This window comes from Salmo salar, chromosome 21 (assembly GCF_965601325.2).
Source record: "Salmo salar chromosome 21, fSalSal1, whole genome shotgun sequence".
NCBI classification, from domain to species: Eukaryota; Metazoa; Chordata; class Actinopteri; order Salmoniformes; family Salmonidae; genus Salmo; species Salmo salar.
In genome coordinates, this window is record NC_138311.1 from 49,648,342 (window position 1) to 49,673,842 (window position 25,501).

Sequence of the window (25,501 nt, forward strand, 5' to 3'; positions counted from 1 at the left end):
CATGGTCCTCTCTGCAGTACTTTTACCACTTCTCTGCTACACTGATACTGAAGGCCCAAATATAGATATTAAAAAACATTCCCTCAATTAGATTGCCCCATTGTTACATATACATATTGATGTTTCTCTGAGTCAATAACAGACACTGACACCTGGCACGGATGTGACCTACCTGGGCTGATATGTGAGGGCAGAGGTTAAAGATGGAGTGTGTGTGTGTGTGTGTGTGTGTGTGTGTGTGTGTGTGTGTGTGTGTGTGTGTGTGTGTGTGTGTGTGTGTGTGTGTGTGTGTGTGTGTGCCTGTGTGTGTGTGTGTGTGTGTCTGCCAGTCTGCCTGCATGTGTGCATTCATGTGTCTGTGTCTGTCTCTGTGTGTGTCTGTGTGTGTGTGTCTGTCTGTGTGTGTGTGCCTGCACATGTGTGTGATCACTGAAACCCCACTATGCAACAGTGCTGATGAGCTGAGGCCCGGGCCTGCAGTCTCAGAGGGGATTAGCCCACTCAACGACACTAGCTAAATTACAGGGATCAACGTCAGCCGAACACATCCCCTGCTGTGTGTTGCTGCTCCCAATGGAACACAGTGATAAATCACAAAACATGTTGATAATTATCCTGTTGGATTTTCCCATACAGTAGCATTTGTCCTATTTTACGCGTCATAATTGGACCAAACTCTATCTAAACTATAAATTCTATGATTGTCAAACAAATTAATAACTCCTGTATTACACCAAAAAAATCTTCCATCGAAGTCATTCAGCCAAACATACAGTATTACAGAGCTACGGTACCTATCTACAAAAGCTATTCATCAATCACATTCCATCAATGATTGGTTCAATTGTTAGTACAAACCTAGAGCATGACACAACGGAGCTTGTCAGGGTAATCTTTAACTCCCAGTACGACTGACCGTATGGCAGCCAACAACGTACCAAACACAGGGCCTGTTCAGCAGTAGCAGCAGCACCCATATCTCTTACAAGTGTAAACAGTTGTCAAATCTTTAACAACGTATGCACATTTACAAGTGCATCACTCACACTTGTGTTGGCAACACAAGGGAATGTCACACAGACATTTTGCTGAGAAAAAAAAAACTCTTAGAAAAAAAAACAACAGAGAGGCAGTACTAGCAGTGCTGGCAATGGCCCTAATGACAGTACCTCTGTGTATCATCTATTCTATTAAATCGAGGGGAGTACGCGCTTCTTAGTTACAGCATGGGGAAAGAAAAGCATGATTCAGGAGACTACATAACTACATAACATATGCTCCCGAGTGGCGCAGCGCAAGAGGCGTCACTATAGTACCTGGTTAGAATCCAGGCTGTATCACATCCGGCTGTCATTGGGAATCCCATAGGGCGGCGCACAATTGGCCAAGCGTTGTCGGGGTAGGCCGTCATTGTAAATAAGAATTTGTTCTTAACTGACTTGCCTAGTTAAATAAAATAACAGAATGAGAAAAAACCTTGGGAATCCCATTCAAAAGGGCATTAAGGTTAGTGGTTAGAGTGTTGGACTAGTAACCGGAAGGTTGCAAGATTGAATCCCCGAGCTGACAAGGTAAAAATCTGTCGTTCTGCCCCTGAACAAGGCACTGTTCCTAGGCCATCATTGAAATTTAGAATTTGTTCTTAACTGACTTGCCTAGTTAAATAAAGGTACAATAAAAAATACTTGTAAGTTTTGTTGTGGTGGTTTGGTATGTTTGTCATGCCCTTTTTTGTGGGGGGGGGACAATACCACAGGTGAACCAAAGTTCTTAAACGACGTGATGTTGTTGTGTCTGAACTGAATCCAGTCTGACATAGTGGAGTGTTTGGATTCTAGGGCCAAAGACAGAATTATTGGACCGTTATTACAATGGTTACTGATACCAGCACAACAGCAATCAGATAGCAGCGTCTGTTAAACCTCTCCTTTACTGCGCTATTAAACAGATGATTACATTATTCAAACTGTTTGTGCTCCTCCTATGTGTAGATTACCAGGGAGGTACGCGGCAAGATAAGCCGTAACGTAGACACACACAACGGAACGGCAGCAGTAAAAACAAAACTCAAAGATTAAGACCCACAGTGTTTGCTCCAAACACAACCTCCACGCTACACCCACTTCTAATGTCAGCAGAAACCACAGAAACTACTGAAGAACACCCTCAAATTATACTTGTAGTTTTGTTACAAGTTTACTATGAGTCATTATATTGATCCAAGTTTCCTTCAATGAGAACATTCCCAACCGTGCTGATTGTGCTGTACATGCATGTCACTATGGAGAGATTAACCTGAGTAATGATGTGCTGACAGGTGAACAATGGCCTAGAAAAACACTAGTTATCAATGTGGCCCATTTGACCTTTGACTTGGGTTATGAATGAAAAAGGACAATGACATCATATTACATTAACATACATTTAGAAACAGATTTTACCACAGAAATGGCAGCAATTGTTTTATGAATTGTCAAATTTAATTGGGAAGAATACATTTTAGTCTTCAAATTGAAAAATATATAAGTAGATAGAAGTCAGTTGTTTAATCACCTTAATATGGAGGTAGGTGTATTGTGAAGCAGCCTTGTTATAAAAACATAAGGGAAGTATCCTTTAGAGCAGGTCATCTTTGTATTGTTTGTTCAGTTTTAAGGTCATGTCCATCTGCCTACTCCACTCTGTCCAAAACAGATACAGTCTACAAAGCTAGTGAAACAGTCAAAGATTTCTGATATAGTACACAAGGCAAATCGACCTGTATTTGGTCAGCTCTGTCGTTCAAATACAACACTACTTCAAGATCTAGAGCAAACAATATTCATTCAATACCATTGTTTGCTTTTTTGTTCAGGCTCACGGTTCATAGATAACCCTCTTCTCACTCATTTCTAAAAGATGTGACACCTAAATATAGAGTAGATTCATTTCACATGTTATTGACTCGGAGTTCTGACACTCACCGACGATTGATGATTTCAGTTTATATGAAGCTTCTTTTAAACTAAATTGACTCTGCGATGTAGTGCTGTACCAAAACCCCAAACAATACCCATCTAACTAAAAAGTAACACATAACTCTTTAACCTTTTACTGAACTGGGCTAAATCAAGGTCTCACAGAGTGTTTCTTGGTAGTCTTAAACAAATCTACTTTGAAACAAAAGTATACACCTCACACACATGGTTATGGGCTTAAAAAAGAAGACACCTGTACCATGTCAGATAGAGAGATGAAATTGATTACATTTTGCGTTTGCATCCCGATATTACACTTTATATACATCACAGAAGACTGAAATATAACAAAACTGTTTGAAATTGAAACACCGGATTTTTGGCGGGTTTGTTGAAATGATGAATGTTTATTAATGATGAAATTATAAAATAAATCTGAATAACATTCCAGCCGTGAGGCCACTAGGTCATTTGATTGCAGGAGAGGGCTACAGTCCTAAATGAACATTGAATATTCCTGTCATTCTAGCAGGTGTATTACAAGGTGAATGATTTATTTACACTTATAGGTAACAAATATTACTAAGACTAGTGCATGTATATTATATATTATAGAGAAATTATTGGAGTTTTAACAGATGCAAAACCATTGTCTAAAGGTGTATTTTGTTTACCTCAGCAGAGTGTAATTGTAAAGTGGGGACAGACATAGGTGTGAATCTGGTCTACTGGACTGGTAATTCAACCCTTATTTTACCAGGTAAATTGACTGAGAACAATTTGTTTTAACATGAGAGAAGAGGGGAGATGAATGAGCCAATTGGAAGCTGGGGATGATTAGGTAGCCATGATGGTATGAGGGCCAGATGGGGAATATAGCCAGGACAACGGGGTTAACACCCCTTACAATAAGTGCCATGGGATCTTTAGTGACCACAGAGAGTCAGGACCCCTGTTTAAATTTCCATCCGAAAGACAGCACCCAACTCAGGGCAATGTCCCCAATCACTAACCTGGGGCATTGGGTCTCCTTAGACCAAAAGAAAAAGAGCCTCCTACTGGCCCCCCAAAACCACTTCCAGCAGCATCTGGTCTCCCATACAGGACCAACCCTGCTAGGCTTCAGAGGCAAGCCAGCAGTTGACTGCAGGGTGGTATGCTGCTGCCAATGCAGAAGCTGGTATGTCCCAGGAATAGTCTGCACTCTAGTGGACAGAATGGCCTTTAAGATGAGGACTCCAAAATGTAAGCACACGTAAATGTTAAACTAAAAAAGTAATGATGCTATCTGGCCTTGAAACATTAACATTTTCTGGTTATAACAGATGTGGTTTGTGGTTATAACAGATGTGGTTTTTGGTTATAACAGATGTGGTTTGTGGTTATAACAGATGTGGTTTGTGGTTATAACAAATGTGGTTTGTGGTTATAACAAATGTGGTTTGTGGTTATAACAGATCTGGTTTGTGGTTATAACAGATGTGGTTTGTGGTCATAACAGATGTGGTACGTGGTTATAACAGATGTGGTTTGTGGTCATACTGTGTCAGTGAAGAAAGTATATTATTGACATGGCCTGGCCCCTTACCAATTGGATTGAAGTCAAAGAAGCGAACAGGGGTGTAGAGGATCGCGGTCAGCATGCAGTTGTAGAGGCTGGGCTGAGCTCACCAGGTTCTTGAAGAACACAAGACTATGCAGGAAGGCAAATACGATGGTGGCCCCTGTCAAACCTACATAGCAACAAAAAAAGGTGAAATAAACACACCAGGAGAGTGCAGTAATACTTTTCCATCTTCCTGCTCCAAGTAGGTCAGCTGTAGACTTCACTGTACCATTGTTGGGCCGGAAAACTCAAAATGGGTCTAGATTCCACATCAATCTCTCCCTCAGTGATTCACTTTTTATTTTCAAAGGTTGAGCTGCCAATAGTTGACTATGGACTGTGAACACAGGCTCAGTGGGAAACTGAAGAGGTGAGTAGTCATGGGAAGACAATCACATCAGACCTGAGAGCAATCCAACACTTGAAGACAAGAAAAGCACTCCTATCTTCTCTAGCAGCTGAGGCCCTGTAAACACAGAGTATCGACACTAGGCCTTGAAGGCCTTGGGCTCCAGCCAAAGCCCGGGGATGTGCTCAGTGAATGGCTGGGTTGTGCGGAGTCTCAATTGCAGACAATGGGAGCTGCGTTCACTGTGACTCACCTGCGTAAACACCCAAAGAAAGGTCAAGGTCCAGCTGCAGAGTGGCACTGCTGCCATTGAGGATGGACTCTGTCACATTGAGACGCTCCTGTTCAGAGGCTCTGCCCAGCACAAAGGAATCAAACCCACAAGGACAAATAAACACCAATTCCATCAATAGAAAGCAGGAAGCTGAAGGTAGAGTACAAAGCAATATGTTCCTGATCCGGGATACAGGGTCAACCTGAATGACAACACATCATCAATGTAAATAAACAACATCGATCTGTTGTATTTGAGAAAACGAATCATGACTTCTCACAAGATTCCGACTTCGGACCAATTATTTGTAAGCAAACAGGTTATAATGTTCAGAAAGTCAATATTATTTTGTTCAGCAACTGAACATAGGTGTTCACTGATTCAAAACATTTCTCACCAGTAAGCCAGCCACCAGCCCTTGAGAATATATTTCATCTAGAAAATATATATGAAAATCCACATTAGGCCTCAATTCACATTATAGTAGTTATAATCATTATTCTCTTACTTTAGACTATTTTTTGAAAATGCTAAATATATAGCTACCCCAACTTAAAAAAATAAAATTAAAATAGCCTGAATATGTTCTAGTGTCACATGTAATTGCAGAGCCATTGACAGTAGATTGAGGAAAACCGGGGCCAGGAGAACCAGAATGTTAGCACCTGCTATGAAGTACCTCAGATAAAGACGGAGGCTGATGGTTCCCCCTGAGTAACTCTTCTCCACCATGCGTTAAACTGGCTATAATACACCCAAATAGTCATGCAAATCCTTGAGTTACTCTTTATATGCAGGTGGAGTATGAAGGTAGACAAACTGAGAATATATACTGCCCTCCAGTTGGAGCAAAAAGGAAGCAGCAGACAAAAGTTCTTACCTTGTAAAGAACACCGTGTTCAACGAACTTGACAGCTCTCATTGCTTTGATACAGACTGACTCTGTTCCAAATGGCACCATATTCCCCATTTAGTGCACTACTTTGACCAGAGGTATTTCCTATATAGTGCACTACTTTTGACCAGAGGTATTTCCTATTTAGTGTACTACTCTTGACCAGAGGTATTTCCTATTTAGTGTACTACTCTTGACCAGAGGTATTTCCTATTTAGTGCACTACTTTTGACCAGAGGTATTTCCTATTTAGTGCACTACTTTTGACCAGAGGTATTTCCTATTTAGTGCACTACTTTTGACCAGAGGTATTTCCTATTTAGTGCACTACTTTTGACCAGAGGCATTTCCTATTTAGTGTACTACTCTTGACCAGAGGCATTTCCAATTTAGTGCACTAATTTTGACAAGAGGTATTTCCTATTTAGTGCACTACTTTTGACCAGAGCTCTATGGGCCTTGTTCAGAAGTAAATAAATAAAGGGAAAGGGTGCCATTTCAGGAAGCTACCGCTGACATATAATCCTCTTTAATTATTCTGACAAACAAGACAGCACAGGATGCTGTGTGCTCTCCCAGGAGGTGGGAGGTGGATGAGTGTGCCTGAGGCAGGGGCTGTGCCAGCCTTCCCCTCTTCTTCATCATCCTCATCCTTCTTCAGCAGCGAGGTGATACCCATTCAGGAGCCCTGGAGTTCCGTGTACCTACCCTGTGCCACCGTGTGACCCTAAAGAGAGAGAAGATGCTTACAGTCAGCCCTCCGAGGTGTGTTTACATCGTTTTGTACATAGTTAAAGTGCCTTCAGAAAGTTTTCCCACCCTTTGACATTTTACACATTTTGTTATGCTACAGCTTGAATTCAAAATGGCCCACACATAATACCCCATAATGTCATAGTGGAATGATGTTTTTAGAATTTTTTACAAGTTTCTACAACCCCTTTATTATGGCAATCCTAAATAAATTCAGGAGTAAAAGTCACATAATAAGTTGCATGGACTCTCTGTGTGCAATAATAGTGTTTAACATGATTTTTGAATGACTACCTTATCTCTGTACCCCACACAATACAATTAGGTCCCTCAGTCAAGCAATGAATTTCAAACACAGATTCAACCACAAAGACCAGGGACGTTTTCCAATGACTCGCAAAGAAGGGAACCTATTGGTAGAAAAACTATTGGTATAAAAAAAGCAAACATTGAATATCCCTTGGTGAAGTTATTAATTACACTTTGGATGGTGTATCAATACACCCTGTCACTACAAAGATACCGGTAGGTGTTCTTCGTAACTCAGTTGCCGGAGAGGAAGGAAACCGCTCAGGGATTTCACGAGGCCAATGGTGACTTAAACAATACTAACATGACGGAGGGAAAATAAGGAAGCCTGTACAGAATACAACATTTTCCAAAACATGCATCCTGTTTGCAACAAGGCAGTAAAGTAAAACTGCAAAAAATATTGGCAAGAAATTAACTTTATGTCCTGAATACAAAGCATTATGTTTGGGGCAAATCCAACAAAACACATCACTGAGTACCACTCTTCATAATTTCAAGCATGGTGGTGGCTACATCATATTATGGGTATGCTTGTCATCGGTAAGGACTAGGGAGATTTTTAGGATAAAAATAAACGGAATAGAGCTAAGCACAGGCAAAATCCTAGAGGTAAACCTGGTTCAGTCTGCTTTCCAACAGACACTGGGAGACAAATTCACCAAGGCCAAATGTACGCCGGAATTGCTTACCAAGATAACATTGAATGTTCCTGAGTGGCCTAGTTAAAAGTTTTGACTTAAATTGGCTTGAAACCCCATGGCAAGACTTGAACATGGCTGTGATCAACAACTGACTTGACAGAGCTTGAAGAGTACTGTGCAAATGTTGTACAATCCAGCTGTGTAAAGCTCTCAGAGACTTAACCAGAAAGACACACAGCTGTAATTACTGCCAAATGTGATTCTAACATGTATTGTCTCAGGGGTGTGAATACTTATGTAAATGAGATAAATGGATTTCATTTTCAATGCATTTGCAAAAATGTCTAAATACATGTTTTCACTTTGTCGTTATAGGTTATTGTGTGTAGATGGGTAAAACATATTTAATCAATTTTGAATTCAGGCTGCTACATAACAAAATGTGTAATAAGTCAAGGTATTAAGGTATGAACGCAGCTTTATTTTCCACAGGCTTGAACTTAACAATTAACAGGTGGATTAGCAGATCTCCTAACCCTGTCCCCCGCTCTAACCAGCTTCCCCTCCTAGCTAGTTGTAGCCTCAATACTGTACACATAGTGGCAAATAAAGTATCAATCAATCACATTTATTTATAAAGCCCTTTTTACATGAGCCGATGTCACAAAGTGCTATACAGAAGCCCAGCCTAAAAGCCCAAACTGCAAGCAATGCAGTTTTAGAAGACCGGTGGCTAGGAAAAACTCCCTAGAAAGGCAGGAACCTAGGAAGAAACCTAGAGAGGAACCAGGCTCTGAGGGGTGGCCAGTTCTCTTCTGGCTGTGCCAGGTGGAGATTATAACAGTACAAGGCCAAGATGTTCAAACGTTCACAGATGACCAGCAGGGTCAAATAAAGTATCACTGCAAACATTCTCACTGCACTCAATAGTATTGGGGTGAATGAAGCACTCTAGGTAAGATGAGTATAGGTTAAAGGTCAAATACATTGAGATAAGGTCGAGTTCAGATGTCAATACACAAAAAGGGAGATTACTCTTTGGGAAAACTGCTGCGGTACGTGTCTACAGCTTCCTGTTTCCTGTTCCAGACCACATTTTTTGGGGGGGATCTTTGTGTCACACATGTACATTGTATAATATTGAGTTTATGGCCCATCCAAAGTTTATTTAAGGTCAAACAAAAGCTATTTTTATCGTAAATTGGCCTATTCTGTAAACAGGAATAGTTGAACTAGTAACTGAACTTTGTCACATTGCTGATTGTCTTATGGCTTACTGATTAGTCCTTTATATCTTTAATGTTAATATGACACTAGACCTCACTCAAAGACCAAGTCTGGAGAGCACAAAAGATGCAAAAAAGGAAAACCTTTTCAAATGCTGCCTGAATAACTAACTGTCAGTTGACTTCATTTACTCTTTCACTCTGTCCATCCCTCTGCTCAGTAAATGGTGCGAGACTAGATGTCCTCAGTGTAAATCATCTCTGTTGAACACATGTCCCTTGTGTAATTTGCTCGCCTGGGGCATTTTATTTCTTCTCATTTTTAAACTGCTGAAAGACTTTGAAAAAAACTTTAAATTCACCTTTTTCCAAAATGTCAGGCATCCAGATCTTGGCTTTCCTGGGCGGCCTGGTTGGGCTTGGTGCCACCTTCTGTGCCACGTTGTCCAACGAATGGAGGACCACCAGCAGAGCCTCCTCTGTCATCACGGCCACATGGGTCCTCCAGGGACTGTGGAATAACTGTGCTGGAAACGCCATTGGAGCCCTGCACTGCAGACCACACCACACTATCTTCAAACTGGAAGGTAGGGTGAGGAGGGTCCCTCCATCCACATCACACAGATCATGTACAGTGACAACCAACAAGGGACCGACCTGTGGAATTATTTTATGCAGGTTGACTAAATGAAAAACATCCTAGTTCACTAAATGAAAAACATCCTGGTTCACTGAATGAAAAACATCCTGGTTCACTGAATGAAAAACATCCTGGTTCACTGAATGAAAAACATCCTGGTTCCCTAAATGAAAAACATCCTGGTTCACTAAATGAAAACATCCTGGTTCACTAGTATTCTTTCTTTACTGTGTTTCATGCTCCTGTCTTATCAGTATGATCATACTGTGAAAAAGTTGTTAAGTACATTAAATTGAACTGACTGACAATCATATGATACATGCATAATATGCATTTTATTTGTTAATGAACTGGGCCTACAGCTGATGCGCTCTACAAAAAGAAGAAACTAAAATGAAACAGCAACATTTTGTAACACAAAACTGCAACATTCGTATATCCAATAGTCCTTGTCTATTTGTAGATATTTTCTTAAATATCCTTTATTCACACGTATGTTTCAATGCCACTGATTTTGTGATTGCAAATTGTCAGATAAAAATGCATTATCTTGTGTAAAATATTTTGGAGGGTATCAGATCATTGCATTTGGAGCATGTTGTTCTTCGTTGACAGAAAGTCAATCGAAGCATGTTGTTCTTCATTGACAGAAGGTATTTTGACAGTTGTTACACATTGTAATATTTGTTAAATATAGTTTACTTCTAGTGGATTTGATCACATTGTGGAATTTGAAATATAATCTATAAGAACAATTCATGTTCTTACGTATTTGTGTTCCAGGTGATGACACAACTTTTTGCCGTGGCCAATGTGTAATCCTCAGGAAAGACTGAGAGAACAGGCGGTTCACGTACTGAATCACAGTGGCTCCTGTATGAGGCACCTGCCAGTGTACAGGACAACATGTAAAAATAGAGACATAGCTCTGCCAAATGCAGTGGCCATTATAGGCTTGGTTGAGAAGAACTAGTAATTGTAGTTATAACATTGCTGAGATATATTTTTCAGCTGTGTTCAATCTCTTCTGAGGACATTGAAAAGGTAATTGACACCATGATATTTCTCTGTTGTCCCAAAGTACAGAGGCTATAAAGGATAAATTCCCAGTGACACAGGCAATCATATGCCACGTTTCTGGATCATTACTTTGGCATTGTTGACTTAAGAAATGTAGCACTTTGTGATACTGCCTTTTTTGGGCTGCATTCTGTGCATGTCAAGTGCACGTTGATCTCTCAAAACTCCCTCATGTGGTGGTGTTTGAAACTGTGCACATGTACAATAGTTTACCACTAGATGGGCCACTAACGTAACTGTAAAAAATAGTTAGGAAGAAAGTATTCCTTCTGTATCCCTATGAATGTACTCTAGGATCTATGGCTATGTACAGCCATTTGTTTGCTTGTTTTGTTAACTAGTTCCTTCCTGTTATGTGAACTACATATTTCCTGTTTTGGTAACTAGTTCCTTCCTGTTATGTGAACTAGTTACTTCCTGTTATGTTAACTAGTTCCTTCCGGTTATGTTAAATAGTTCCTTCCTGTTTATGTTAACTATGTCCTTCCTGTTATGTTAACTAGTTCATTCCTGTTATGTTACTAGCTCCTTCCTGTTTTGTTAACTAGTACATTCCTGTTAGGTTAACTTATTCCTTCCTGTTTTGTAAACTAGTACGTTCCTGTTATGTTAACTAGTTCCTTCCTGTTTTGTTAACTAGTTCCTTCCTGTTTTATTAACTAGTTCCTTCCCATTGTTTGTCAAATCAGATGTGTTGATACTTCATTTTTAACTACCATGTCATTGAGTTGCTCTACCTCTCTCTCTCTCTCTCTCTCTCTCTCTGTCTCTCTATGTCTCTTTCTCTCTCTCTGAAGCATCAGTCCATGGTGCGGGTTAATGAGTGATCAGTATTATTCTACTTTTAACCTTCGGTCACATTTTTTTGTTATTTAATACTTAATAACTCCCCTATGAGCAGGTTGTTACGACAGAGTCGAAAGTGGCTGTATCATGTCCCCCATGCTAAATGTGATGATCTCCTTTAGATGTACAGGCTGGTTGTGCGACGTCCTCTAAGTTATAGGCCTATAAGTTCTAAATCTTCGGAATCACGTATATTTATCCTCTTGTTATGTGAGGCATCATATATGAAGTCATCATGACACATTTTGACACATCATGACAGTGCATCCTCTACCTTTGACCTTTCTGTACAGTTAACTCCCATCAACTCTATCACAGTGAGTGATGTGTGTGAAGTGAGGGGGTGGAGGAAGCTAGACACCATTGGTCAGTCATTGACAACGAGGGCTAAACCCCTCCCTGATGAATAGGAAACATTCCAGAACATATTAACCATCAATCCCACCATGGCCATTTAACCTGGGTTACTGCTCCAGAGCCCATGCCTGAGATTGTCTTCAACAAGCTTCATTGGCCAGTGGACCGTCTTTTCTGTGACCTCTGTATTTCTCACCAACTTCAGTAGTAAGCGCTGGTGTACTGTACATGATGAGTGAAATGGTGACAGAGATTTTGGCCTTTATTCTGACCACATCTGGCTGGGTCCTGATCTCCTCCACCATACCCACGGATTACTGGAAGGTGTCCTCTCTGGACGGCACAGTTATCACCACAGCTACCTACTGGTCCAACCTGTGGAAGGCATGTGTAACTGATTCAACAGGAGTCTCCAACTGCAAGGACTTTCCCTCCATGCTGGCACTGGACGGTCTGCTCAAAGTAACTTTTTTGTCATTGGGAAAGTGTGTTATAGTTTCTGTTTAGCAACATTGGCCTACTGGTCTACTTGTCCACTGTCCTACTGGCCTACTGGCCTACTGGTCTATTGGCAGTGGTGTAAAGTACTTAAGTAAAAATACTTTAGTATTACTTAAGTTGTTTTTGGGGGTATCTGTACTTTACTATTAATATTTTCGACAACTTTTACTTCAGTACATTCCGAAAGGAAATGATGTACTTTTTACTCCAATACATTTTCCATGACACCCTAAAGTACTCGTTACATTTTAATGCTAAGCTGGACAGGAAAATTGTCTAATTCACACACTTATCAAGAGAACATCCCTGGTCATCCCTACTGCCCTGATCTGGCAGGCTCACTAAACACAAATGCTTCATTTGTAAATCATGTTTTAGAGTTGGAGTGTGCCCCTGGCTATCTGTAAAAAAATTTAAAAGAAAGAAAATGTGACGGTCTGAATTTGAAATTATTTATACTTGTATTTAAGTACATTTTAGCAATACATTTACTTTTGATACTTATTAAGTATATTTAAAAGCAAATCTTTTAGACTTTTACTCAAGTAGTATTTTACTGGGTGACTCCCTTTTACTTGAGTCATTTTCTATTAAGGTATCTTTACTTTTACTGGCATACTGGTCTACTGGTCTATTGGTCTACTGTCCTACTGGTCTACTGTAATACAAAACCGCAGGGGCAACCCTGGTCCTGGAGGGCCACTTCATGTTTTTGATTGAACCAACCTGGAAGACCAGGGGTGTTGAATTTAGGCAATCCCTGATCAATTAGCTCAGTTGGTCAGGTGTGCTGCCTAGTTGGAACAGAATCCTGCAGTACCTGCGGCACTCCAGGAACAGGGTTACCTACCCCTGCAATACAGCTTTTCAAATGTAAGAACTCCTTATAGATGGATTAGCTGAGAACGCCAGGAAAAAGATGTGCACGCTTCAATGGGGCAGAAGTCTGTGAGTTGCTGGGTTTCTGGATGGCCAGATACTGTAGCTAACAACAATGACAAGAAACTGCCATGTTGAGGAATCGTAAGTGGTTCGTTTCAGCTAGTTTTATCTTGTTCTTATTACAATGTCTTGTTTTGAGGTGCTATGACTGATTTCAAGTCAATACAATTATGGCTAGAATTCGCTAAGTAGATAACAAACAACTGTAACAATGTATTTAACCCTTCTGTTGTGTTCCTTTCATGTTAATTAATTCTGTGTTCCCGGTCCAAAATGACCGCCCCATTATAGCTGATTATATATCCATAATAATACATATATTATCACTTAATGTTGTGTTAGATCTTTTTATCAACTTAGGTTATTGTGAACATTACAAGTTTTGAACTTCTATTAGCTATTTATGGCCTGTAGGCCTCATTGACCTGAGCTCATACAACTCGTTTTTGAGTAAAAAAAGCTTAATGTATGGATTATTTTGACTATAACAAATACTCAGATGAAACATATTGTGCTATTTAGCACAGACTACTTTGTGTCAAAGTTTAACAAGGACATACGTTTTGAAACTATTTCAAATGTTTAAATAGTGGCACAAAATAACATCTGTTGTGTTCCCGGTCAAAACAGACCTGTATGATTTTATTAGTAAAGAAAGGACTACACATGAAAATTTTACCATATTACAAAATTAATGTCTGAACACATTAAAGAACAACAGTAACAATAACAGTATTACTAACAATAACAAAAACATTCAAATGTTCACAATCTGTCAATCAATGCTGGTTACATTTTGTGTGTTCTCATGCACATGTTGTACAATACGTGGTGGTTGCTGCATGTGCCTTGCAAATATATGCACTGCATTTATGGAACATAATGCTCGTTTTGACATCTCTTGGCGCACACAGATCTCACCTCTTCCCTCTGTCTCTTCTGTCTCTGGCGGCCGTAAATCTAGCTTCTTGCCCTTGTATATCTCTCACCAATCCAGCAGAAAATGGTGTTGGAGGAAGGTGTTGGCCCCTTTGAATGAGGGGTGCCACCATGGCTTTCTTCAACTCTTCTAGGAATAGTCTCCTCTTGAAGAATTTCCCCTGCTTCCAGCCTGGATTCACCTCTATCCACACCACAAACGCGTTGTAGGCCGACACATCTAGGATGTTGAAGAACACCACCATGGGCCAACGTGCCATCATCCTCTTACAAGAGTATGTGCCAGTAACCTGCAAAAGTGCAACAATCAGTAAATAAAATAATGAGTACATACAAGTGATACTTCATGTCTTGCATAGTAACGTGAAAAATTGCATCAACGTGTTGTTTTAATTTATCACATCTAAAACATATTTACATATTCAAATGAATAGAACTGACTCCATATTGTTCACAAATTCAATGAGCATTTCACCAAACAACATGTCTTATTTTTATAGTGCAGATAAAACAATCTGGTAATAGAAAACAAAAGTACATGAGATAAAAAGTAACATATCTTATCAAGGTTGTCAACTCCCCCTTTGTTCCTGTTGTAATCCAGGATAGCGTTGGACTTCTTGTCCTCCCTGGTACTCACAGCGGCATCCCTGTGTAGATTTGTCATCGGCAGCACATTCTTCTTTTTCTTCGGGCAGTAGGACACAAGAGTGTGTCTATCGGTGAAGGCAAATTTAGAGGAAAAACGATCCCTGTCCTTGGTAGTGAGTAAGGCAGGAGGCAACTCAGGCTTGTTCCTTCTGACCGTCCCCACTATGATACATTTTTTTTGGAGCAGCTCCTGACCAAGAGCATATGAGGTGAAGAAATTGTCACGTTATGTTTTTCCCCTGGAGACCTGCAGTCATTTCCAGGACCAACCGCTTCCCCTGGTTCCCTTCGGGGACACCGTCTGCAGGTTTCCTGGTGTAAACCTGCATGTTTCAGGCATAACGTGTCCTTGCATCACATGCTTCCCATATCTTTATTCCATATTTAGATGGTTTGCATGGCATGTACTGTTAGAATGGGCAGTGTCCACTAAAAGCGACCAGACGCTCATCCACTGTGATGTCTGGACTTGGGCTATAAATGAGTGGCAAGTGCTCCACCCACTTGTCCCAAACCTCTCTGATCGCTGCCAGCTTGTCTTGTTGACAGCGGCCTGGTTTTGTATCACGGTTGTTGAAGAAAATCCCCCATGACAACACGTGAAATGTCTGGAGTGACACAGTGGCACGACCAGATTCTGCATCCCATAAACTGGTGGTAGATTAGTTTCTGGACCTGTACACACCAGCCAAAAATCAAAAGACCCACGTATGCTTGGACGTCTGTCCGGGCTACCTCCTTCCAGTCGTCTTTGTAAACGCATCTCCCCTCCAAGTTGGTAATGTTTATCACTATAGTTTTGATTGACTGTCAGCAACAGTTCGAAGCAGGATGTTATGTCATCAACCTGGGATATGGCGTATCTCATTGGCCTGGGGTCATCCTGATAACATTTTCAGCCGACAACCGACCTCTCCTCTCAGGTGGGGATGAAGACCACAACAAATTCCCATTCTTTGACCGGAATGTAACAACAACCTCAGCAGGGCCCTCTTCGTCATCACTGGATTGTTCCACATCGGTTGTCTCTTGGTCTGGATCATATTCTGTGTTGTCTTCAACTTCTGACAATTCCTCCTCTAATGCATCTTCACTGTCAGTTTCCTGGCCTCTCTCCTCCTCACCAGTGTCATGACCAAAGATATGATCAAGAGCCTCACATACAGTATATCGTTTGGTCATTGTGCTGCCACAGAATGAATTGTGAGCAAGGCCTCAAAAAAGCTTTATATACCAGAGCTGCGAAAAAAGTTCTATATATTATTGAAACAATGTTGCGATTGTTTGTGAGAATGCCAACAGGTGTGGTTCCCATGGGTGAAAGATTCCCGTGGGGGTTTCCATGGAAGCCAAGAAGGGGAGTGAGGTGTGAGTGTATGTGCTCAAACACACATGTATGTGTGGGTCTGGGAGAGGAAGTGTGTACATCTGATGAATGGGCATGTGCCTGAACTCAATTTGATACACTAATTGTAGTCTCACCCATTCATTTCTAATGACCGGTCATTTTTGACCGGGAACACCGCACGTGTACAAAAGTCATGGAACCTTATGACAATCATATTAAATTAACTACATTTTTCAGAGAGAAACCTTAAATTGGTCCAATTCGACCGGAACACAAGAGGAGGGTTAAGAGACAACAAGTGCACTGTCACGGATCCCTCCGTGACACGGCTGTCTCCCGAATCATTGATACCAGCGTGACAGAATAATGGACCATTAAGGGAGACAGCGGCAACTGGCCCGTCCGACGACAACGCAACTTCGGCAGTTGCATCGGGTCCTGATCGACCCGCACTGCATTCCTATGATCGTCCTCGAGGCCGGTGTCGTTGCACTGCTAGTGCAGCACGTTGCGGTGGGGGGCTGTACTGTCACAGATCCCTCAGGAACTTTCATTACGCACGCCTGTCTTCCGAATCATTGATACCAGCGTGACATGCTCATTGTGCAAATGTACTTACGTTTTCAATAAACATTGGAGACTAAATAAAGCTTACACACTGTCAACATTCTAAGCCAACCCGTTTCTGTTTTGCCCAAACCAAACAGCAAATTACTGTGATTCTAACGCCCTCACTGTGTAAATATATACTTTTTGATCCATTAGATCAAGCAATTACATCTCAATGCATTCAGTAGGCATGGATTGTATTAGATTTCATTGACGTTAATAAAAGTGCAGAGTCTGCAGACTAGCAGTGTTTCATCGTCGGTCTCAGATGAGGGTCAGTGGCTCCGCCACCTCACTGTAACTGTGCCACAGTTTCAATTTCTCGTTACTTGGAAAGATAAAGTGCTCAGAGCTTGACAGTGCTAATAGATTTGTGGGGAAGTCACAATGCAAGTGTTCTCCCAGGGACAACTCATCTACCTTCAGAAATGTCAATGTTTAGCCTAACATCATGGGAGGCAATAAATTAGATTTACTGGGAGCTTGGGGCTGATTTTCCATGGTTGGCTAGTTTCTGGGGTTAACCACCAAGCTATTATGTGCCTGTAAATCACGTCTCAAAGGCAGCTCCAATGCCAAGACTGTGAGGACCTTAGCATATCTCTTCACTTAGAAATGGTTACTGGTTGTGCCAACAAATTATTGTTTACTCATACTGAACCAATTAGTTGCTTGCACAGTTAGCCAAGCAAATTAAGGTCTTGTGATCCTGTATGGTGTGTGAGTGGAACGAGATGTGGAGGGCATTGGGGGAAATGGCTGGGGGACATTTAGCTATTGGGAATGCTTAGAACCATAGACTTTGCTGACTATACAGTGAGGGAAAAAAGTATTTGATCCCCTGCTGATTTTGTACGTTTGCCCACTGACAAAGAAATGATCAGTCTATAATTTTAATGGTAGGTTTATTTGAACAGTGAGAGACAGAATAACAACAAAGAAATCCAGAAAAACGCATGTCAAAAATGTTATAAATTGATTTGCATTTTAATGAGGGAAATAAGTATTTGACCCCTCTGCAAAACATGACTTAGTACTTGGTGGCAAAACCCTTGTTGGCAATCACAGATGTCAGACGTTTCTTGTAGTTGGCCACCAGGTTTGCAGACATCTCAGGAGGGATTTTGTCCCACTCCTCTTTGCAGATCTTCTCCAAGTCATTAAGGTTTCGAGGCTGACGTTTGGCAACTCGAACCTTCAGCTCCCTCCACAGATTTTCTATGGGATTAAGGTCTGGAGACTGGCTAGGCCACTCCAGGACCTTAATGTGCTTCTTCTTGAGCCACTCCTTTGTTGCCTTGGCTGTGTGTTTTGGGTCATTGTCATGCTGGAAAACCCATCCACGACCCATTTTCAATGCCCTGGCTGAGGGAAGGAGGTTCTCACCCAAGATGTGATGGTACATGGCCCTGTCCATCGTCCCTTTGATGCGGTGTAGTTGTCCTGTCCCCTTAGCAGAAACATACCCCCAAAGCATAATGTTTCCACCTCCATGTTTGACGGTGGGGATGGTATTCTTGGGGTCATAGGCAGCATTCCTCCTCCTCCAAACACGGCAAGTTGAGTTGATGCCAAAGAGCTCCATTTTGGTCTCATCTGACTACAACGCTTTTCACCCAGTTGTCCTCTGAATCATTCAGATGTTCAATGGCAAACTTCAGACGGGCATGTATATGTGCTTTCTTGAGCAGGGGGACCTTGCGGGCGCTGCAGGATTTCAGTCCTTCATGGCGTACTGTGTTACCAATTGTTTTCTTGGTGACTATGGTCCCAGCTGGCTTGAGATCATTGACAAGATCCTCCCGTGTAGTTCTGGGCTGATTCCTCACCGTTCTCATGATCATTGCAACTCCACGAGGTGAGATCTTACATGGAGCCCCAGGCCGAGGGAGATTTCTTTTGTGTTTCTTTTGTGTTTCTTCCATTTGCGAATAATAATAATAAAACTGTTGCCACCTTCTCACCAAGCAGCTTGGCAATGGTCTTGTAGCCCATTCCAGCCTTGTGTAGGTCTACAATCTTGTCCCTGACATCCTTGGAGAGCTCTTTGGTCTTGGCCATGGTGGAGAGTTTGGAATCTGATTGATTGATTGCTTCTGTGGACAGGTGTATTTTATACAGGTAACAAGCTGAGATTAGGAGCGCTCGCTTTAAGAGTGTGTTAAGACCAAAAATTGCCGCCCCTACTAGAATGTTCCAGTTAGCAAAATTACTTTGAAATGATGTCTAAAATACTTATTTTTCCAGACTTTAAAAATACACATTTTCCGGACGTTGAAATCAGGTTCATTTTCGGGTTCTGAATGAAAGTTGAAAATACATTTTTATAGACATGTATATTTGGGCCAAATCAAGGCTGGTCCAGACTGGACAAAATCTTAACTAAACATAGACATCTGCACAAAAAGGTGGACGGTTTGGACAGGACCAAAAGAAAACACATAAAAGACGTCAGCGTTGGTCCATGCTTACTGGGGTGTAGCCTACCGTGTCGGCTCGCAATGGAATTTTAGAAATGCCCACCCATGTGTTAGGCCTTTGTTTGTAAAACAGTTTGTTGCATTGGCTTTATTAGTCCTAATTCCTGTGCTATTGGAGCTCTGAATATCAGCTACCCAACTTAATCAGGAGGAGTTATCCTGAACCCATTTGCAATGCGTTTACACAGTTGGAAATGCAGAAGTACTGTAGCCTGATTGTCCATTCCATATTGTCAATTTTACTTGGACCTGTCCTGTTATTAGGATATGTTTGTTTTAACATGTTCTTTTTTTCTATGGTGTTCTTTGTATGCCATTTTTATATTTGAGAATTAACCAATGATATTAGGCCACACTTGGCCATGATTACAGACACCTGTGTGTCTTTTGACACTATATAAAAGAGTCATCTCGCAGTGTTTGTGATCATACCCTGATGAAGACAGCTTGGCTGTCGAAACGTTGGATATTACATTTTTGCATCTGAGCTCCTAGAGTGTGCGGCTCTCCCTTATTTTCAAGTTTTATATTCCGCTAGCCAGCACCTCGCCTTAATAGGTGTGCGTTTCTTTTTCTTCTAGATTGTTTTAACATGTGAGCACATTTTTTATTTGATTGGGCACCATTTAGATCAGGCTATTTGATCGGAGAAACCTGCATGACGTAAAATGTTTCTGTCTCATTACATTGTCATACATTTTCTCTCCAGCCTGTAGGCTACAGAAAAGGCCATATACTCTTTCTACCATATGCTATATCTGCTACAGTACATGATTTATGTTAGATCATTTTTTTTACGGAATGTTGGTGGAGCGCTGCAGCGATGCGTCTCTTCAACAGCACCCTGGAGAGGCGCTGGGAATGGACAAGATAAATATTTGCATCCCTGCCTTCAACAATGAGGGCTCTGCTTATCACAGGGCGGAATCAGAGCTCATTTAAAAAGCTCATATGCCACTGGTTGAGAGAGAAATTGTAATTGTTTGGGGCATAATTATGAGGTTTAATGTGTTGTGGCAGGTGCGTCTTGGTCAGTTTAGATCAGAAAATGCTGCCCTCGTCAATCTGCCACCATAGGCGGATGCCTAGCTGCCTAATGAGCGGGCCGGCCCTGCCTAAAGGTGTGTACCATACATCTCACGTGGTATGTGCTCTTTCTTCCAGGTTATATTCAGGCCTGCAGGGGTCTGATGATCGCTGCTGTCTGCCTGGGCTTCTTTGGTGCTGTCTTTGCCCTGGTCGGGATGAAGTGCACCAAGATTGGGGGATCAGACCAAAGCAAAGCCAGAATGGCTTGCTTCGCCGGGGTCAATTTCATATTCAGCGGTAACTTGTCATGTCACAGCCATTGATGTACAATAATGGCGTAGTATGCAGCACTGAATGTTATTTTCCTCTCTGCAGGTCTCTGCTCGTTGTCCGCATGCTCCCTGTACGCACACAGAATAACATCTGAGTTTTTTGACCCCATGTTTGTTGCTCAGAAGTGAGTAACCCATTTGACGTATAGGACCAGACATTGGAGTGACTCACATGATCCTGGATGAAGTAATGTTGCTGTTCATTAACTAGTCTCCTGTTTTCCAGGTATGAACTGGGAGTTGCCTTATTCATTGGTTGGGCAGGATCTATCCTGTGTGTTCTGGGAGGGGGGATATTCTGCTTCTCCGTAGTAGATAGTTCCACTAGAAGGTGAGTCACACATCAATGATGATGTGCATACATGTAATTGACATTTGGTAAATGATATGATCAGTTTACTTCACTAAGTCGCTTTCTCTTTGTCTTTCACTCTTTCTCTCTCTCTATTTCTCTCTCACAGCTCCAGTCACACAGGCTATTCCTATGGAGGACCTGCCTCCACCTCCCATGTCTCTTCCCACCCTAGAGGGAATGCACAACCCATGAGCCAGCGGCCTCCACCCAAATACAGCAGCTCCTCCAGAGCACAGCACTTTGATAAGAATGCCTATGTATAAGGGATGATAGGGAAAATGCAGAAATTGAACAGAGGAAGACTCATCGCCTTTCCAGTTGAAAGGGGAGAAAGAATGTGCTACGTGACTGGCTGGCCCATTGTGTCACAAATCACGATTGGCCAGAGAGAAATCACTGGATATTGGAGTGGATCCTGCTGTCCACCTACTTATAAAGGAATTCATTTCCATTCGGAGTCGAATGGAAATCATAGCCTTTTGTTAGTTCACAAGAGATTAGATGATATTTGTTGGCTGAAATTCTCATGACAGAAGTTAAAGGAGCAATCTGCAGTTGCTCCATCCATTTTTGGACTTATAAATGAATTATACGTACCCGTTGAGTCTTGAAGAATATAACTTCTAAGTGCCTCATGTGCTTAGTTCAGCTGTCGTACCCCATCAGAACCCAGCCTCAAAACATGGTAAAAAACTATAATGTTGTTATCATTAAAGATCAGTCCTTGCATCCATAGCACTGTCTATGAATTTGAGAGTGGTTACATTTCTCCAGCCCCATCCCTAAGCTTTTTTTATGCAAGAAATGAAATATATTATTAATTAGAAAAATACAACATTAAAATAGGGCATCAACATGTACCACTTTGTATACACTTGAATAGATTTTGTTTTTGACATTAAAGTGTATGTGAGTTGTTATATGGTCTTCTCTTGAACGTCTCTTTAATTTTAAGACACTCATTAAAATGCTGTTAATCTATAATGACAAAACATTCAAACGATTTCTGGACACATCATGTTTCTGACCTACCATAACCTTTAAGTACAGTATGTTTTACAATCCAAAGATCTTTGTGGTCACTTTTGGTAAAAGTGCTATCCATTTACAGTACCTCTTATATATTTTGGTAACACATTATTTACAGTCCTATTACAGTCTTAAAAAAAATAAAAAAAAATAACTGGTACCTATTTCAGAGAATCATTTAGTTTTTTATTTAGCCTATAACAAAATCATGTTTTTTTTGCTTGTTTCGATGAATCCTCTCCCCGTAAAAAGAAAAGGTAACAATAATAATTATCATTATTATTATTATTATGTGGTCCTTATTATGTGGTCCTTGTGTTTGATTCCCATGGCGGACTAGTATGAAAAAGTATAAAGATGTATTCACTGTAATTCGCTTTGGATATGAGTCTGATAAATGACAAATTTTAAATTACGTCACTCATAATATTTAGTACATTTCTTACACCAAATATAGACATTCTATAATAATAGTTGTTTCGGAATGTTATATAATTAAATAAACTGATTGAAACAAACACGACTCAAAGCTGTCAGTGTTGTTGGAGCCATGCTCCTTACAGTTTACAGTAAACAGATTCCACCATGGTTTCAACACAGAGCCCATATCGACACGCTCCTCTATACACATCATGTCATCCAGTCCAGAGAGACCTGATATCACAACAAGCATCGACATCCTGCAGCAGTGTCCTGAGTCTCGATCCTTCACACACAGCTCCTATAGGAGCAGTGCAGTGGGTTAGCACACTAGTGGTGCGTGGGTGATCTGTTTGTTCACCCGCACCGCCTGCAATTATTACTAACTCAGCTGCAACCGCCCCAGCTATATGTGAAAGGCCCGCACCCGACCCTAAACCGCAAACATAGAAAATGTGCTGCAGGCTACAGTCAGAGATGGCCCCAAAAAAATTTGGACAGGGGGTTCAGGGTTTTTAGTTTTTGGCCTAATTTAGATGTTTCTGCTGAGAATTTCCTACATTTTGGTAGTCTATTTGTTTGTCAACTTGTCTGTAATTAGATACATGCAGATTCTCTTCAGTCATTATATGTTGCCCTAGAGGACTAAATAAACCCATGAACACTTCGTCAGGCTAGGGTCTATTTATCTCCACTTCCTGTCTGACTGACATGCCCAAAGTAAACTGCCTTACTCAGGCCCAGATGCCAGGATATGCATGTAATTGGTACAATTGGATAGAAAACACATTGAAGTTTGTAGAAATGTTAAAATAATGTATGAGACTAACACAATTAATATGGTAGGAGAAAATCCAAAGAAAAACCAACCAGATTCTTTTTTTTTGAGAGCCCATGCTCTTACAATGGAAAGCTATGGGTCCTATGCAATTCCAGCTCCCAGATTGCAATTCCTATGGCTTCCACTAGATGTCAACAGTCTTTGTTCAAGGTTTCAGGCTTGTTTCTTCCCAAACGAGGAACAATTTTGTGTTTTGGTACTGGGAGTCAGAGTTGGAAATCAGCACGCGACGAAGAGGACGTGCACTTGCTAATTTTACTTTTCTATTGAACATACTTCTTTCCATATGAAATATTATAGTTTAATTACATTTTAGAGTACCTGAGGATTAAATAGAAATGTATTTGGACTTGTTTTAACAAAGTTTAGCGGTAGCTTTTGGGATTCCTTTCTCTGCATGTTCAACGAGTGGATTACTCAAATCGATGGCGCCATCTAAACTGACTTTTTGGGATATAAAGGATTTTATCTAACAAAACGACCATGCATGTTGTAGCTGGGTCCCTTGGGATTGCAAATCAGAGGAAGATCTTCAAAAGGTAAGTGAACATTTAATCGCTATTTGTGGTTTTACTTATGCTTGTTGAAAAATATTTTGATGTGGGGTGCCTTCCTCAAACAATTGCATGGCATGTTTTCGCTGTAAAGCCTATTGTAAATCGGACAATGCAGTTAGATTAACAAGAATTTAAGCTTTTAACAGATATAAGACACTTGTATATACCTAGATGTTTATTAATATCTATAATTTTTATTATTATTTATTTGAATTGCGCACCCTCCAATTTCACCAGAGTTAAAGAAAGATTTTCTGTTCAAAATATCCAAATGGCATCAGTTTAATCGGTTTTAAGGAAATAGAAAACGACCCAAAATCTTTCTGATAAGATAACAGTTTGGCTTGGATGCATATTTTATGTGTTTGAAATACTATCAGCTTTTATGACGCTGATAAAGATAACACTTCTACAGACGGTCCCTATCTGCAACATATACATTTGGTGTATCATTTTACTGCAAGAAATGCTTAATTCAGCAGGAGTTAATATTAAGGCTATGTGAGAGTTTGTAGACCTACATTCAGTTTCCAGATTTCAGTTTCCATTCAACCCATCTGAACAGTAGGCTACAGTTCCCTTGAAGTGTCATAGGCCTATTTGATGTCCCAGTCCTGTGACTGTTGAATTTGTATAGCGCCTCACACTTCACAATCATCACACAGTATTCACTGCTATCATCCTCTTTTACCACTTCAATAAATCTTTCCTAAACACTGTTTTCCTGGACATTCCTTCTCTTTATTTTCAACTCTCCATTTCACAGCTTTTCTCTTATTGAATTAAACTTAAACATTGTTCTTACTTTTTCTGCCCATTCGCAAAAGCATTTGGTGATTGGCGTGTAAGCTTTTTTCCGCGCATTGAGATAGACACTAAAGCTTAGGGTTACACAGTAATGCCAGAGAGGAAACATTTTTACCAGCAAGTCACATGTGCAACCAGAGGGAAAAAAAATCTAGACCACCTTTAGTCCACACACAGAGATGCATACAAAGCTCTCCCTCACCCTCCATTTGGCAAATCTGACCATCATTTTATACTCCATAATTCTAACCATCAAACAGCAAAGCATCAATTCAGGACTAAAATTGAATCCTACTATACCGGCTCTGACGCTCATCGGATATGGCAGGGCTTGCAAACTATTACAGACTACAAAGGGAAACCCAGACGTGAGCTGCCCAGTGATGCGAGCTTACCAGACGAGCTAAATGCCTTTTATGCTCGCTTCGAGGCAAGCAACACTGAAGCATGCATGAAGGCACCAGTTGTTCCGGACGACTGTGTGATCACGCTCTCCGTAGCCAATGTGAGCAAGACCTTTAAACAGGTCAACATTCACAAATCCGCGGGGCCAGATGGATTACCAGGACGTGTACTGCAAGCATGCTCGGACCAACTGGCAAGTGTCTTCACCGACATTTTCAACCTTGCCCTGACCGAGTCTGTAATACCTACATGTTTCAAGCAGACCACCATAGTCCCTGTGCCCAAGGAAGCGAAGGTAACCTGCCTAAATGATTACCACC

At 41.0% G+C, this 25,501-nt stretch overlaps 1 protein-coding gene across 2 annotated transcripts; it reads left to right on the top strand.

The window, feature by feature from the left end:
• The first annotated feature begins 9,224 nt into the window (after nucleotides 1–9,224).
• Nucleotides 9,225–22,042, top strand: LOC106582444 (claudin-10). Of its 2 annotated transcripts, XM_045704853.2 has the most exons (7): nucleotides 9,225–9,240; nucleotides 9,394–9,600; nucleotides 10,437–12,387; nucleotides 20,571–20,732; nucleotides 20,811–20,892; nucleotides 20,994–21,098; nucleotides 21,229–22,042. In XM_045704853.2, the coding sequence occupies exons 3-7, from the start codon at nucleotides 12,165–12,167 to the stop codon at nucleotides 21,383–21,385; spliced, it is 729 nt and encodes a 242-aa protein (XP_045560809.1). In that variant the 5' UTR covers nucleotides 9,225–9,240; nucleotides 9,394–9,600; nucleotides 10,437–12,164; the 3' UTR covers nucleotides 21,386–22,042. The 2 variants fall into 2 exon arrangements, with proteins under 2 accessions (XP_045560809.1, XP_014021034.1); XM_014165559.2 differs by lacking the exons at nucleotides 9,225–9,240; nucleotides 10,437–12,387 and having other exon boundaries at nucleotides 9,247–9,600.
• The last annotated feature ends 3,459 nt before the right edge of the window (nucleotides 22,043–25,501 follow it).